This window comes from Squalius cephalus (assembly GCF_949319135.1).
Source record: "Squalius cephalus genome assembly, chromosome: 12".
NCBI classification, from domain to species: domain Eukaryota; kingdom Metazoa; phylum Chordata; class Actinopteri; order Cypriniformes; family Leuciscidae; genus Squalius; species Squalius cephalus.
Genome location: NC_137133.1, coordinates 34,967,198 through 34,982,546, shown reverse-complemented (window position 1 = coordinate 34,982,546; position 15,349 = coordinate 34,967,198). Strand labels below are relative to the sequence as shown.

Sequence of the window (15,349 nt, the reverse complement as noted above, 5' to 3'; positions counted from 1 at the left end):
TTAATTTAGTTTTAGTTAACAGTAATAGCCCTGATGTTATGTGACCATTAACTGACATCAGAGAGCTGTGAAAATGTGAATTTCTGTTAAATGACTTAAATATGAACAAAATCTCACAGGGACTTTGAGTAAAATATTTTACATCGGGTTCAGCTTTTCATCTTTTCTCTCGACTCATCCTCATCCTGAATCGTTTCGTCTGTCATCTACAGCTGATGACTTCTATGATCATCTGTCGGCTCCTCTAGCTGGAGGTCTGGATGCTGTGCTGAACAGAGAAGATAAAGATGATTTCATAGATTTACAGATGGTCAAACACCATGAGAGTGAGGTGAGCAATATTCTGCATCATGATATCCCACATTGTGAAATACAATCGGAAGTTTCCAGTGTCAAGTCATTTTTCCTGCCCCCGCTAAAACTGATATGCCACAATATTACAGCCAATCATAATATATCTGATATTTAAAACCATTTCTTCTAATTTGAGGCATTTCCAAATGAAAAAGGAAATTAAGAATAAAAGAGAAAAACATCCAGAACACCATAGCAACGTGATAAAAAAGACTGGGAGCACCTTAGCAACCATCCAGAACACCACAGCAACGTAAAAACACAGAGAGCACCTTAGCAACTTCCTAGCAACCATCCAAAACACCACAGCAACATAAAAACACAGAGTACATTAGCAACTCCTTAGCAACCATCCAGAACACCACAGCAACATAACACAGAGAGCACTTTAGCAACTCCCTAGCAACCATCCAAAACACCACAGCAACATAAAAACACTGAGTACATTAGCAACTCCTTAGCAACCATCCAGAACACCACAGCAACATAACACAGAGAGCACTTTAGCAACCCCCTAGCAACCATCCAAAACACCACAGCAACATACAAACACTGAGAGCACCTTAGCAACTCCCTAGCAACCATCCAAAACGCCACAGCAACATGATAAAAACATTGAAAGCACCTTAGCAATTCCCTAGTGACCACTCAGAACACCACAGCAACATAAAAACACTGAGATCAACTTAACTCACTAACAACCATCCAGAACACCATAGCAACATGTTAAAACACATGTTAGCACACCTTAGCAACGCCCTAGCAACCACTCATAATATCAAAAAAGAGAACAACGATGCATATCTGGATCTGTTTAAAAAAAGTTTTGATTTGTGATGTCCGAGTCATCTCTCTCCTCACAGGTGAAGGCAGAGGCATCATGGGACTGCACCGTTCACAACAGTCCTGAGCTAAATCGAGCAACAGGGCCGGATCAGAGGGTTTATCTCACCGTCCGCGTCGTCGTTCTGCTCAGTCATCCCGCACAAATGCAGCTGGTCCTACGCAAACGCATCTGTGTGAACCTCACCGGACGACAGGTGTGACAGTTAATATAATATCTATAATTGATGATGTTATTTTTGTGCTTTTGCTTTTTATTGATCTGATTTCCGGCCTGCAGGGTTTTGCTCAAAGTCTGTTTAGGAGGATGTCTCCCCGCAGCTCAATTCACGGCTGTGGAGTCACGTTTGAGATCGTCTCGAATATCCCAGGGGTACGTGACTTGACTTGGTTTTTATGTTTTTGAAAGAAGTCTCTTCTGCTCACCAAAGCTGCATTTATTTAATCAAAAATTGTGAAATATTATTACAATTTAAAATAACTTTTCTATTTGACTATATTTTAAAATGTAATTTATTCCAGTGATCAAAGCTGAATTTTCAGCATCATTACTCCAGTCTTCAGTGTCACATGATCCTTCAGAAATCATTCTAATATGATGATTTGCTGCTCAAGAAACAGTTCTGATTATTATCAATGTTGAAAACGGCTCCAGGATTTTTTGATGAACAAAGTTCAAAAGCATTTATTTGAAACCGAAATCTCATCTTTTATAACATATAACCCGTTTCTGAAACCCAGACTTTGGAGCGCTATTGTACATGAGTCTATGCGAGACTGGTAACAGGAACTGGTGTGTGTGTTTGTTCACAGGACATGCAGGGCTCTGAGGACAGGGAGATGCTCGCCCGACTGGCCACCAGCACTGACAACCTAGGAACCGCCAGTGAAGCCGCCATTGAGAAATACCTGCGGAGTGTGTTAGCCGTGGACAACATCCTCACGCTGGACCGTCTCAGACAGGTCTGACATGCGTCATGGTCCCCAGAGCTGTTATAGTCGTATTTAGGCATATATACCACCCATACAATACTAATTATGTACATGCAGTATTGTATCAATCTGTCTAAATAAGAACATAAAAGCTCTGGTTTTTGCTACATACTATAAAGTACATTTACATGTGTCGTATTTTGGTGAATTCAGGAGGTTTCAGTGAGGGAACATCTGACAGATAAAGGAAAGATTCCCAAACGATGCCTCAGTTCACCCAATATACCTCGGGTAAGACCTGAACTACGTCTCTGAGCAAACATTCATCATGCAAATCAGCCCAAACAAATCAATGAAACCCAATCTGTTTATTTTTCAGCTCTCTGGCAGCAGGAAAGATCTGTCCACCAGCCAAGACTATAATGTGAGGGGAAAAAAAACAGCTTAAATAGTGGTTTTGTGTCACAGTTTGGTAAATACAAGTATATGCCACTATTTTTAACAATTCGTCACTCAGTAACATCAAGTATACTCTTTGCATTTTAGTCATTTGTTTAATTTTGATTATTTTTTACTGTCCATCCAGATGTTCAGCTTGTTTACCGGTGGTTTGTGTCTGTGCTTTGACTTTCTTTAGGGTGTTTGGGACAGTCAGCAGGAGATTTCTGTGCCAACATCATCCCCAAAGAGCACATCTCACCCATCATCAATACAAAGTCTAAACTCAGAGCCAGGTATCTGTCCTCGTCCTCGTCCTCTTCTGCTGTCTGACTAGCCTGGTTAAAACCAGACCATTCTCAGTAGTAACTGAGTTATGGTCTGGCAAAGCTTCATTAATAACTCATTTCCAAAGGGGCGTCACCAACAGACGTCACTCAAATGCCTCTGTGTCCCAATTCGCCTAAGTTACACTACGCCATAAAAGTATGTACTCTTTTTGTGAAGAAAATGTATTTACTTTTGAATGTGTAGCAAAAAAGTAGGCAAGCTTTGGGACATACTACTTCGTCATCTTTATCGGACGGATCTGCCGCGTGCATCCTGTCACGTAAATTGCCCTGTCAATCATCTTGTCACAGTTAAAATCCTCTATTAAATCTAATTTAATTTCCTACCGTTTCGGAGAGAAATGTAGTCGCACGTTCATCTGCCAGTGGGTCTTTCATGGAGACTGTCCTCATGTGTTTGCAATTTGAATATAATAATGCATTTAAAAGTTGGTGCGCTTCACCAACGGACGTCGCTCAAATGCCTCTGGGTGCAATTGGATAGACCCAAAACCAATCAGAGCGATCGTCATTGTGTAAAGCCCGCCTCAACGTTTCTGATTGGTGCCGCGATTTCGACGGATTAGAAATGGGCTTGAATGGGCCAGACTACTTGCAGAGCAAATCTAAATTTGCCGGAAGTTGTCTGGGTTTTCCCAGGCTACTGTCTGACACTTTTACAGCTGAAACAGAGGTTATGTTACCTGATGGAGTTACCATAGCATAGCATCATAATAAAAACAGTCAGAACACCTTAGCAACACTCTAGCAACCAGCTACAACTCTCTAGCACCACATTTCTTCAGATAACTTAAGTTTCATGTTGAAACTGATTATGTCTTTGGCCTGCTGGTCTGTGCATGTACTCAGCACTGCATGGCGCTTTGTGTTAAACGTAAATAATTAAAGTGAAACGGTAGCAGATAAAAGCCATTAAGTGTAATGTGCTTTATTCAGCTGCTGTGCTCTCGATGGAGGCGCTGGTCTGCTTCTGGATTTTTGTTAATGCTTTATTTATGCTTTGCACTCTTGTTTGCTCTAATGGGTTTCCTGCTCTTTTCTCCTCTGCTTTTCCTCTCTCCTGCCGCTTCTTAAACCCGTGTCCCTGCAGGTTTCTCAGGATTTGCTGCGTCTTATTTCTCCCCAGTGAAAGCTCTGGTGTCTCCAGTACCCAAGATGTTCAAGTCTCTGTTATCCAAGAAAGATGAGAAGAAAGAACCACCTCCTCCTGCTTTTGAGCAGGTAAAACACCTGCTGACTCTAAACATATTTCACTAATTATTTTTAGAATTAGAAATGCATAATATAGTATTACCATGGCACAGTATAAGGTTTGTAAAACTATTTGGTTTTGGTAGTTTATTGTTCATTATTGTAGTTGTGTCTCATCTGTATTTAAACTATGTAGTTTTTTTATAATAATAATAATAAAACATTGAAAAATAATTGCAATAAGTTGTTTGGCAAAATGTGTGGTATTCCTGGTAAAACTCTCAATAATATTTTTATTGCCCTTTAATTTCACCCAGAATGTGCCACTTATTATTGTGCAGTCTGTCAGTCTTGAAGACATCAACAGCTGTGAAATGGTTAGTATGTTCGGTTCGAACCTGAAAAGCTATATATATATATTTTTATATAACATTTGTACATTTTAAATATTAATATAATTAATAAAATTGTTTATTTTGTATTTATATATTAGTGCTGTCAAATTGATTGATTCTAACGTGTGTGTGTGGCCTAAAACTAACTTTCAGCCACACCTGCCAATGGCTGGCGAATTGATACAATTTGCCGGCAATAAATATTTTTTTACCAGCCATGAAACAGGCAGTTATGACACCAAAATTTTAGATACCAGTGCAAATTCACAATTTTCAGATATAGAAATTTTGTAAAGTAATCAAATGTAAAATAACATTGCATCACTGTATAAATTAAACCGATTAATCCTTATTAAATTTACAAAAGTTATTCAGTCAAGAGCAGTGAGTGATTTTACTAATCTAATTTTCTAATTGCTGTTTGAATAACATTAAGGCAGCAGGTATATATTAGGCTTCTGTCACTTTAAGAGCTGCATGGATCCAATATACAGATACACATGCATTTTCTTTCTCAACACATAACTGTGAGACATAAGACATAACTGACTGTTTCACGAGGATACTCACCAATACGGCCATTTTCAGGCGCAAGAAGAAGTGAAAGGTTTCAATTTAGCATATGCGTGCTTGTTCATGTTTGTTCACGTTCATATTCTCACAACATTGCTTTGTTAGAATTCATCAAAATATTACCGGCCAACTGCGATTGACACCGTTTCATATATATACTGTATCGTGTTAGATGTGATTAATAGATTTGACAGCTCTAATATACATAAAATATGTTTGTGTTTGATCTTGTGCGGTTGATGTTATTTTGATGCGTTTTTATTTTGAAGACTCCACAGGCTCCTTCAGAAGACCGTGCTCAAGACAGCCGATCAGAACCTGCTTCCATTGTGCCCATATTTCCGGTTATTCATGATGGAGTAGAGACCGCTGGGGCATCCAGCATTTCCTCAGAAACCACGTCTGACATCCAGATAGTAAGTCTACATGTTTATAGGCATCTCCTTATTAGTATGGTGAACAGTCTCTGTGTAGTGGGTAACTTAAAAGTTGCTTTTAATACTGTGTATATTATTACTTATAGCTTGATCTCTATGATCTCCTCAGAGCCATTCTATGGAAACTCCAATTTCAGAGAAACCCGACGTTGAGGAGATTGTGCTGCCTCTTCTTCCTCAAGAGGCTCCAATTTCTTCTATTCCTCCAGTGGCTGAAGAAGTTCTACCTACTAATCTTTCTTTTGAAGTTGAGGAGGTTCTTCCTCTATCTATTTCTCCAGAGATTAAGAACGCTCTACCTTCTAATCTGACTCCGGAGGTTGAGGAGGTTCTTCCTCCATCTATTTCTCCAGAGGTTGAGAACACTCTACCTTCTAATCTGACTCCGGCGGTTGAGAAGGTTCTACCTAAATCTGTTTCTCCAGAGGTCAGAGAGGTTCCACCTCTTTCTGTTCCTTCAGAAGTTGAAGAGGCTCAACCTCCTACTGTTCCCTCAGAGATCGAGGAGGGTTCACCTTCCTTTGCTACTCCAGTAGATCCCAAACAAAGTCCGGTTTGTGATTCCACCTACAGCTCCGTCAGCGACGTCTCAAGTGGTTACATCTCCACAAGTGTCTCCACAGTGACTCTCTCTGAGTGTGCGGTCTCAAATGTTGATCCTCCTCTTCCCAACAGCACTGAAGCCAAAATAGACAAGTCTACTTCCAAAAAGATTGACCCAAAGACAGACAGCGTGGTTGTGCCAACAAGCAGCACATCTCCAGAACATCAATCAAAACTTGAACCAGCTGACCAAGAACATGGAGAACAGATATCTACAGAATCCCAGATATCAGAGGGACACGGTCAAGTGTCTCCTCTAGATGCATCACCTCAGAAACTCATTATTTCTGCTTCCTTGCCTCAAAAAACCAATGACCCCATTGACAATGTCGCTTCAGCCGGCCAAACATCTTGTTCAGGAACCACAGCCCCATTAGTACCATCTACACCATTAGCACCCCCAGCTGCCTCAAAACCATCTGACCCATCTGTACCAGTGAAGACTGCTAAACAGTCAGCACATTCCCAGCAATCAAGACCTGAACAAACCAAGTCCACTCCCGCTCCCATTGCCAACCCTTTCCAAATCCACAAAATCAAGACCTCTGGCCTGAAGTCTTTCAAAGGGATTCTGCATGAGGAAGATGAAGAGGGTAAAACTAAACAGGTTGACTCTTTGTCTGTGTCTCAAGAGAGATTGGAGATCCTTTCGGATTCAGAGGATTCAAGCCTTGAGACTCCCGACTGGCTGAAAGAAGAGGAATATGTGACTGTGGGCGCCAATAAAACTGGAACAGTCCGTTACGTCGGACCAACTGACTTTGCAAAGGGCGTTTGGGTCGGAGTGGAACTCGATGTTCCTGCAGGTTGGTAATGCTCTTGAACTTGCATAGATCAGTAGAGTCTGCAATACTACCGTCATGCATATCATATTCCAGTCATTGGAAAGGACATGCAATCCCATGACCAATGTTTCCTGGAGTCAATAGATCCAGAGAATACCGTGTACAATACCACATTCTTGAAATACTGGCCAGGGCTGCGTTTCCCAAAAACATTGTAAGCTTAAAGGGATAGTTCACCAAAAAATGAAAATTCTGTCATCATTTACTCGCCCTCAAGTTGTTTCAAACCTGTATGAATTTCTTTCTTCTGCTGAACACAAAGGGAGATATTTTGAAGAATGTCAGTAACCAGACCCCATTGACTTCCATAGTAGGAAAAAAAATACTATGGAAGTCAATGGGGTCCATCAACTGTTTGGTTACTCACATTCTTCAAAATATCTTAATTTGTGTTCAACAGAAGAAAGAAATTCATACAGGTTTGAAACAACTTGAGGGCGAGTAAATGATGACAGAATTTTCATTTTTTGGTGAACTATCCCTTTAAGTAGATCGTATAGAACGTTGGAGCCAATGATCAATTTAGACTTGCAATGTTTTTGGGAAATGCAGCTCTGGTCCCAAATGTTGCATTTGTTTGTGGACTTGCGGTTTCGTATGATTCAAAATGGTTCCTTTTTACACAATTTACACTTGCATAGACTTTAAAGTGGTCCAACAACTGTTCAATTTATTAAAAATTTTATGATCAATAAACCATTGATTTGATTTGCAAAGGTTCTCCTCTCATTTGCACTACCAATTAATTCTGCTCTTCTTCATTTGTAGGTTAAATCAATGGTTTGGACTTGCGATTTTGTATGATTCAAAATGGGGCTCACTAGTGCCTTTTACAAAATATACACATGCATAGTATCGATCGACTAACCAACTGTTCCAATGATTAGAAATTACGTCTAATCCCATGATCAATGGATCATTTATTAGGGGCCAAGCACCGAAGCTGCGTAGGCACCTATTGTAATTGTTTGCGTTCTTTGTCCACTCTTGGAGTCTATGGCAGCCCATGGAACCGCTTGCAGGAAAGTTATGAAATTTGGCACACAGATAGAAGACAGTCTAAATTGTCACCATAGCAAATTTAGAGAGACTAACTCAAACCCTTTAGCTCCACCAACTGTCCAAAGTTGCACTCACGTTTATGCTCATAACTTTTGAACCGTAAGGGCTAGAAACAAAATTAGTTGAAAGTGATAAACCATTAAATTATTACTAGTGCCTGCATTTATGATACATGTACTGCATTTTGCCTAAAATCATCTTAAAATGCTGTTAGGGAATTTATAGTTAAAGACCCAAGGACCAGATATGATTAATTAAGACCAGGAGTTAGAAGTGCAGTCAATTTAAGACAAGATTCAGAATTATAATAAATTAAAGAAAAAAAATGACTGAAGATAGTTTGCAGTTTCATCAGGCAGAAGTCAGCTTCAAGACTTACAAGGTGTTTGTAGGCTTTACATTACAAAAATCACAGCAAGTATACTCTCCAAGGTATAAGCTACATCATTGCTTCAGGTTGAATGATTCTGATTGGTTAAGAAATAGATAAACATAGTAAATTTCCACACATGGACTGATAGACTGAAGCATATCTCCATAATCTGTACGGCTGCCACCAGGACCCTGAGTTAGGTACGAGTGGCCCTCCGAGGTCACAGGACTGTCTAGGCCAACAAGTCAGTCAATCTCCAATCTCCAATAATGCCACTTGTTCCTTAACCTGTTACCAAGAATACTTGCACACACACGCACACACACACACACACACACACACACACACACGCGCACACACGCACACACACACACCGACACACAGCTTCTTCAAGGTTGGATTTGATCGGGCTCTAACTATAAACAGGAGACTCTTCCCAAAACATCCAGATAACATGTTCTTTCTCTCAATGAGAGGACACTTTAATATAGAACAGTAAAGTAACTAAGAAAGGGTCTCTTAAACTGTTGGTTCCAATGACCCTTGTGACCTATAGTCATCATGGTGAGCTAGAAGAACAGATATATGTTTTAACACAGGGTTGGCCGATATGGCAAAAATATCATATCACGATCTTTTTCCATGTTGGTTTTACTGTTTTGCAAGTGACTGAGCATTACAGCCAAAGTAATGTCCCTATTTTATAAACAAAGCCTTGCAAGGTAAAAAAAAAAACGAAATAAAGAATGGCAGACATTTAGGCCAACGTGGCAAAGATAAAAAAACGTTGATCTTATCTTTTAATAACAAAGAAAACAATGACAAAGATACACATAACATACACACATTAAATAAACAGTGCTTTAATTTTTCAACTACAGTAGGTGTATTTAACAGAAGCATTCTAGAAAGAAATTAAATGAAACTACATAGACTTCACTGTATAAATTATACATTGATAATTATTAAAGCTACTATTAAAGTTCTCAGAGCAGTGAGTGATTTTTCACTTTGTTTTTTGTTGTTTTGGAAATGAATACAGGGTTGGAACAACATTAGAGTGAGTAATAAGGACAGGATTTTTCATTTTTGGGTGAACTATCCCTTTTAGGACAAGCAGCATGTTAGGCTACTGTCACTTTAAGACCGGCACGCATCTAATATACATTCATATGACACACACCCGATTTTCTCTCAAATGTTTACTTTTACTTTAGACATAACCAACTGTGTTTATGTAATCCTTGTGTGTATTTGACAGTATCAGTGCAATAAGACTCGAAAGATTACTTAGTCCAGTAACCAGGCGCTGTTTGACATGATTTCAGTGCCTGTGCCTTCGGATGTACATGCTTAGAAAATGAAATGTTTAACCAGCAAGGCTTTAAAGCACATGCAAATAATGACCTTTTGTGAATTGCAGTGTCCCGTGAGTGTAACTCGACCTCTGCGTTAACATGTGATGTGAATGTACGTCGCGTTGTACAGTGTGTTGGGACGGAGGCGCCAGAGCTGAACTGATAGAATGCACTTTAGCACGATACTACGATACTTCCTCAAAAGCAGATCGTGGAGGCATTTTAATCGTGATATCGCACACCCCTAGTTTAACTCTTGTTGAAGACCTTTCTCAAACAAAACAAGTCCATATTTCATCTCTCGTATTTAATTTAGCCGGGCTAAATGAGCAAGCACTGTTACTGCATAACTGGCATGGGCCAGACCCTCAGTCACCTTTCATATATGTATTACAGACATTAAAGAATACATGAAAAGAACATCTCAGTAATCACACTGGTAACTTCTAGAACGAAGTAAAATCTCATAAGCTTTGAGAAGTCATTCAACTCATTTGATATTGGATTCTTGAATCCACTGCTGCCTCATTGTATATAGAGTGATTATATCAAGGCATTAATCAATACTTTTTCCTTCTAACTCCCTTTAACTGACCCTTCGCATGGAGTTTGATTGACATGCAATCTGATCAATCAAAATCCGCAATCCGCTATTTTTGTCCGACAAAGTTAGTAGATTAACGTTGGAGGATTTGATTGTACTGACGTCTTTCCGCTGTTAAAACAACATTCCTTCTTATCTTCATTCATGTTTATTTGATGCTATAAATGAACTAGAAACAAGAGATGATCAGTTCATGAGCAGCTTTAAAGGTGATGATACACAGGGCAATTTTTTGAGCAATGTTGCTGGGCAATGTTGCCGTCAACGGGCAACCAGATGAGACACAGGGACCACGACCGATTTAAATTATCCAGATAGAAATGTATTGCCCATTTTCAATGGGAAAGTGCCCAAACAACAATCTCTCTGCAAGATTGCCCAGCAACATTGCTCAAAAAGTTGCCCTGTGTATCATCACCTTAAGGCTCTACAGCGATCTGTCAGACACATTAAAGAGCCACAAAACGATATTTATTGTTTAAATTTCTTTCAAAAATGACCAAATTTGAAAGTTGAGACTTTGTTTCATATAAAAAGTATGATCCTCTCCTCTACAATGTATTTTTCACTGCGTGAGAACATGGTGTAGCCTATATGGTGGCTTGTCGGACATAGCAACAGTAACTAAAGGGGGCGGGTTGCAGTTGGTCTGATGCTCCCATGCATGGGAGTTCATTCTTCTTTGTGCTTGGCCCCTTAAAGGGTCATTTCACCCGTGGAGACATGAATGTGTATTGAAAGTGGGTCATTTATGTAGAAGAAATGTGAAATTATTTTTGAATTTGGAGCTTTCTAGACTGAGAAAAGCCAGAAAATGTATTTTTGGCTTATGTGGATGAAAGACAACAACTCCCAGAATGCACTTGCTTCGCTGCCTTACAAGGCCACTCCCAAGCCACGCCTACCGGTAAGACAGCGCACAGTTGAAAACAAAAACATCAAGGCAAGGCTAGGCTACGAGTGAGTCTCCGTGACGAGTTTGCCCAAAATGTCCGGGATTCGGCTTTTGCGTTCTACAGTCGCCATTCATCATGTTTACTGTGGCGAGCAGGACGAGGCTGAGGGGCGCGGGAGAACGGCGCGAGGCCGGTGGCGGGATTACTGACGACCGACACCTGTGAGGCACTGTTCTCGTATCTCGCACGGAGGAGCAGGTATTTTCTTAGCAATGGTAAAACACACATCAACCGATCACACCACCGGCCTCGCGTCTTTCAACCGATCACGCCACCGGCCTCGCGTATTTCTCCCGCGGCGCTAGCCTCGTCCTGCTCCCTGTATTACTGTGATTACTGATGAGCGCCTGTGAGATGCACCGGTCTCATGGGCTATCTCTCACGGAGGTGCGGGTATTTTCTTAGCAATGTTAAAACGCAAATCAACCGATTACTTGTTTAGCATTCATGTAAACATTACATTCAGATTCACCAATCGGGGTGAATTCAGTTAGATTGAAACAAAAGGTGAGCATGTAAACAATGGATGGCGACCGCAGAAAGCAAAAGCTGAATCCCGGACATTTTTGTCGATCTCGACGGCCGGACATGTCCGGGAAATAGAGTATGGTAACCCCTACTACTCAGCTTTCTTCGTCCCTGTTTTCTGCAGGTTTCTGCCGTTGAAATCAAACGCACTCGCACTGATCTGTGATAGGTCTGTTAGCGCATTAGGTCCAACCCCCTATGGGCGGGTTTGAAAGGGTGGATCTAGTGCTTGTAGTCTTAACAGAAATCCCCCCCTCTTACACTTCCTCCTACAATGACGCAAAATGACGATTTTTGCGTCATTGTAGGAGGAAGTGTAAAGAGGTAAATACAGATTTCTCTCGTCTCGGGGGAAAATGAAAAAATGTTGCATGACCATTCAATAGTATGACTGGGTTTCTAACAATGCAAAGCTTAATGCAAATGGGTGAAGTGTCCCTTTAATTGCTGCTTGCGGTTTAATTTTGCAAATGTTCTCCTCTCGTATGCACCACCAAATATTTATGCTCTTCATTTCTAGGTAAAAACGACGGATCGGTCGGCGGTCGCCAATACTTCCACTGCAACCCTGGTTACGGCGTTCTCGTGAGAGCGGATCGGGTCACGAAAGCAACGGGCACCGCTAAAAGGTCGAGGCAGAAACGCAAGCAGAACCTCTCGGGATCTAGTCCCAACTTGGCAGCCCTTACAGCGATGGCCAAAGGAGAGGCTGGAGCACGCAAGGGGGAGAACAGGAAATCTTGGGTTAGCTGAGGACAACGCATCCTTGTTGATGTCCGTGTACTGAGGACTTTCTGGGTCAGCGACAGTACTGGTACGACACCGAAACACTACACTGATGGAGCTGCAATCTGATGTACTAATGCATATCTACTGTACACTACTTAGTGCCTGGCCCATGTTTTGAGGTGTATTTCCAGCCTCTATAAGCAGTATTTTTGGTATTATTATTTTTTTTTTTAAATATTTTTTAATATAACAAAGTGCCCTGTTTATTTGGACCCAGTGTCAGGGAGTATGTGCTTGGATACCTGGAAAAATAAGGTTACTGATGGATTCACTGAGCGTTTCAATTCATAATTTTACAGTATATATATATATATATATATATATATATAGAGGTGAGAGGATTTCACCTGTGGAGATTAAAAGTGCCACAGTTTTATTCATAAATGATTGTTTTTAGTGTTATTATGGTGAATTAGTTCTGTATTTTTTTTTTCCTTTGGTTTGGTACCTTTCTATTATTATTATTTTCTTTTTGAATGAGTAATTTATCATCAGATTGTTATTTAATTTATTTTGCAGATCAACGTAATGACAAAAATAATAATGTTGAGGATTTTATATTGCAACGGTGAGAGTAATAAACTTATTTTATTATCATGCCGCCTTATAAATTTCTGCATGAAATGGTGAAAGATTTTATATATACACACACACACACACACACACACACACACACACACACACACACACACACACACACACACACACACACACACACACACACACACACACACACACACACACACACTTTAAACTCTTAAAACACAGTCATGAAAGAATAAAATCACATGCTTGATCATCAATATACCTTTATTTCCCAGAAGATAAAGTACTAAAATAAACACAAGTTTTAAAAAAAGTCATTTTAAACAAAGAAACTGTACAAAAAGTTCATATATATACTATAGTATACTTACAGAACAGTCTACTGTCCAAAAAAGGCACTAAATTCTTAAATGGAGATACAGATGATTCAGAACAGAATGCTTTTGAAATCATAGAATTATTTGATTCAAACAATCTTTCAATTCATAGTTACTGTATTCTGCTTATTTATATAGTTGCTTTTATAAGCCGTTTATAGACGTATGAAAATGCACTCTGAAGAACTAAATGGAAAGCACCCCCTTTAAACCAGCAGGGTTACGTTATGGGTTCACAGAATAAAACTGTTCGTTGCTCTGGAATCAAACACTTGAGACAACCGAACGAGTCATTCGTAGTATGTCACTGTGAGATAATGGAAACGTCAATACTTGACGTCATACTGCAGTTTGGCACATTTGATCATGTGTTTAAAGTTTCTAAAGGCTCTAATGACACACAACCATGAACAAGGAAGTTTCCATCCTTTTCAGTTTTTCTTTCTTGTTCTATAAATACAACTGTAAAAGGTCATTTAAACATTACAGCAATAGAAAGACTATTTGTTTGTGTATCGCTGCAATGTTCAAATTCAACAAATTGAAATAAAATGTAAAAAAAAATGTGGCAAATAAAATCGTGAGTTTCTTAAGTGAAGGGGGTGCTTCATCTGAATCAGACACGCTTCAGGAGACTGCTCTGAACATAAAACAAAAACTGTGTAAAACAATCAAATTAAAAGAATCTTGAATTAATATTCAACAAAAATTGACATTTCGTAAATATCAATTGAACAATTGTACACGGGAAGATAGAGGAAGGATACATAAAATCAGGGCCTCATTCATGTCACGAGCAGAACGAATTTCTGTCAAAATCATTCTTGCGTAAACGTCATTTAGAGTTTATTTATGCAGTCGCGGCACTGAAACATTCATCCAAACATAGACCTCTATACACTGAATTAACAATAAATGGTAAATGTGTTCAGCATTCTGCAACAAATATTTTTTTTCCGGATTTTCTAGACTATTTTAAGTCGTAAAGAGAGCAGGATATATTAAAATGTAGCGCACGGAGATTTATGATACTGAGCGGGGCAGCCAGTCTCGGAGCCTCAACAGCGCCCCCACAGTTTTCCAATGTAAATCTGTGGTGAAAAATGGAACTGCAGCGCTCTCTAATCGAGAACCATTGAGGCAGGTTTCAAACTGCCCCGCTTGTTTCCACGTGACCTTACATAAACCTTGCTCCAGAACAAGATGATATCAGTCGCTTCAGATATGTGTCTGCATCGGGTCAGTAACTAGTTAGGGCATGTCTGTTCTTCTTATGTGGAGTAGCATATCAGACTAATGAAAGTATAAATCATGTCATGTGAATAGCTTTTCTATACAGTAGTTCTGTTGTGAGAATAGACATGTGTGTTCCTCACTGGAACTCCTACACAACTTGCAACATTCTGAGGTAATAAATACTAATAAGGCAATTCTAAGATGACATTCTATGCGTTTGTCATGTGTAATAAAGTCTTTCAGTCATCATTAGAGCACCAACCTAAGCTGAATAACATTACAATTCTGCAAAAAGTGTTTCTGACGTGTTCAGCGATTAGAATATAAAGCTTACAAAATGTTTGTCATAAACTAGCGCTAAGACCCAGAATCTGCCCTACCTAAAGTTACGACCAAGAGCCGCTACTACATTTATGTAAGAATGACTTTAAAACCAAAGTTTGAGATCATATACGCAAGAATGGTTCTGCCAATTATTTGTTCTGCTCGTGTTTTTTTATAAAATAAATGAAGCCCAGAGAGTGAATAAAGTTCTTTTAGAACCTTTTCTGAATACAT

At 39.6% G+C, this 15,349-nt stretch overlaps 1 protein-coding gene across 3 annotated transcripts in view; it reads left to right on the top strand.

Annotated features, from left to right (window-relative positions):
• The window catches only part of kif13bb (kinesin family member 13Bb), a 49,562-nt gene extending 34,433 nt beyond the window's left edge, over nt 1-15,129 (top strand). For 2 of the 3 annotated variants that reach the window (XM_079887971.1, XM_079887972.1), the window contains exons 31-42: nt 213-331; nt 1,218-1,394; nt 1,478-1,570; nt 2,011-2,160; nt 2,344-2,421; nt 2,510-2,554; nt 2,768-2,864; nt 4,009-4,139; nt 4,427-4,486; nt 5,347-5,493; nt 5,624-6,923; nt 12,364-15,129. In XM_079887971.1, the coding sequence (XP_079744097.1) occupies nt 213-331; nt 1,218-1,394; nt 1,478-1,570; nt 2,011-2,160; nt 2,344-2,421; nt 2,510-2,554; nt 2,768-2,864; nt 4,009-4,139; nt 4,427-4,486; nt 5,347-5,493; nt 5,624-6,923; nt 12,364-12,596 (2,630 nt within the window). In that variant the 3' untranslated portion in view covers nt 12,597-15,129. The remainder of the gene's footprint in view (nt 1-212; nt 332-1,217; nt 1,395-1,477; nt 1,571-2,010; nt 2,161-2,343; nt 2,422-2,509; nt 2,555-2,767; nt 2,865-4,008; nt 4,140-4,426; nt 4,487-5,346; nt 5,494-5,623; nt 6,924-12,363) is intronic. The other variant, XM_079887973.1, reaches the window with a different exon arrangement.
• Nucleotides 15,130-15,349: the final 220 nt, after the last annotated feature.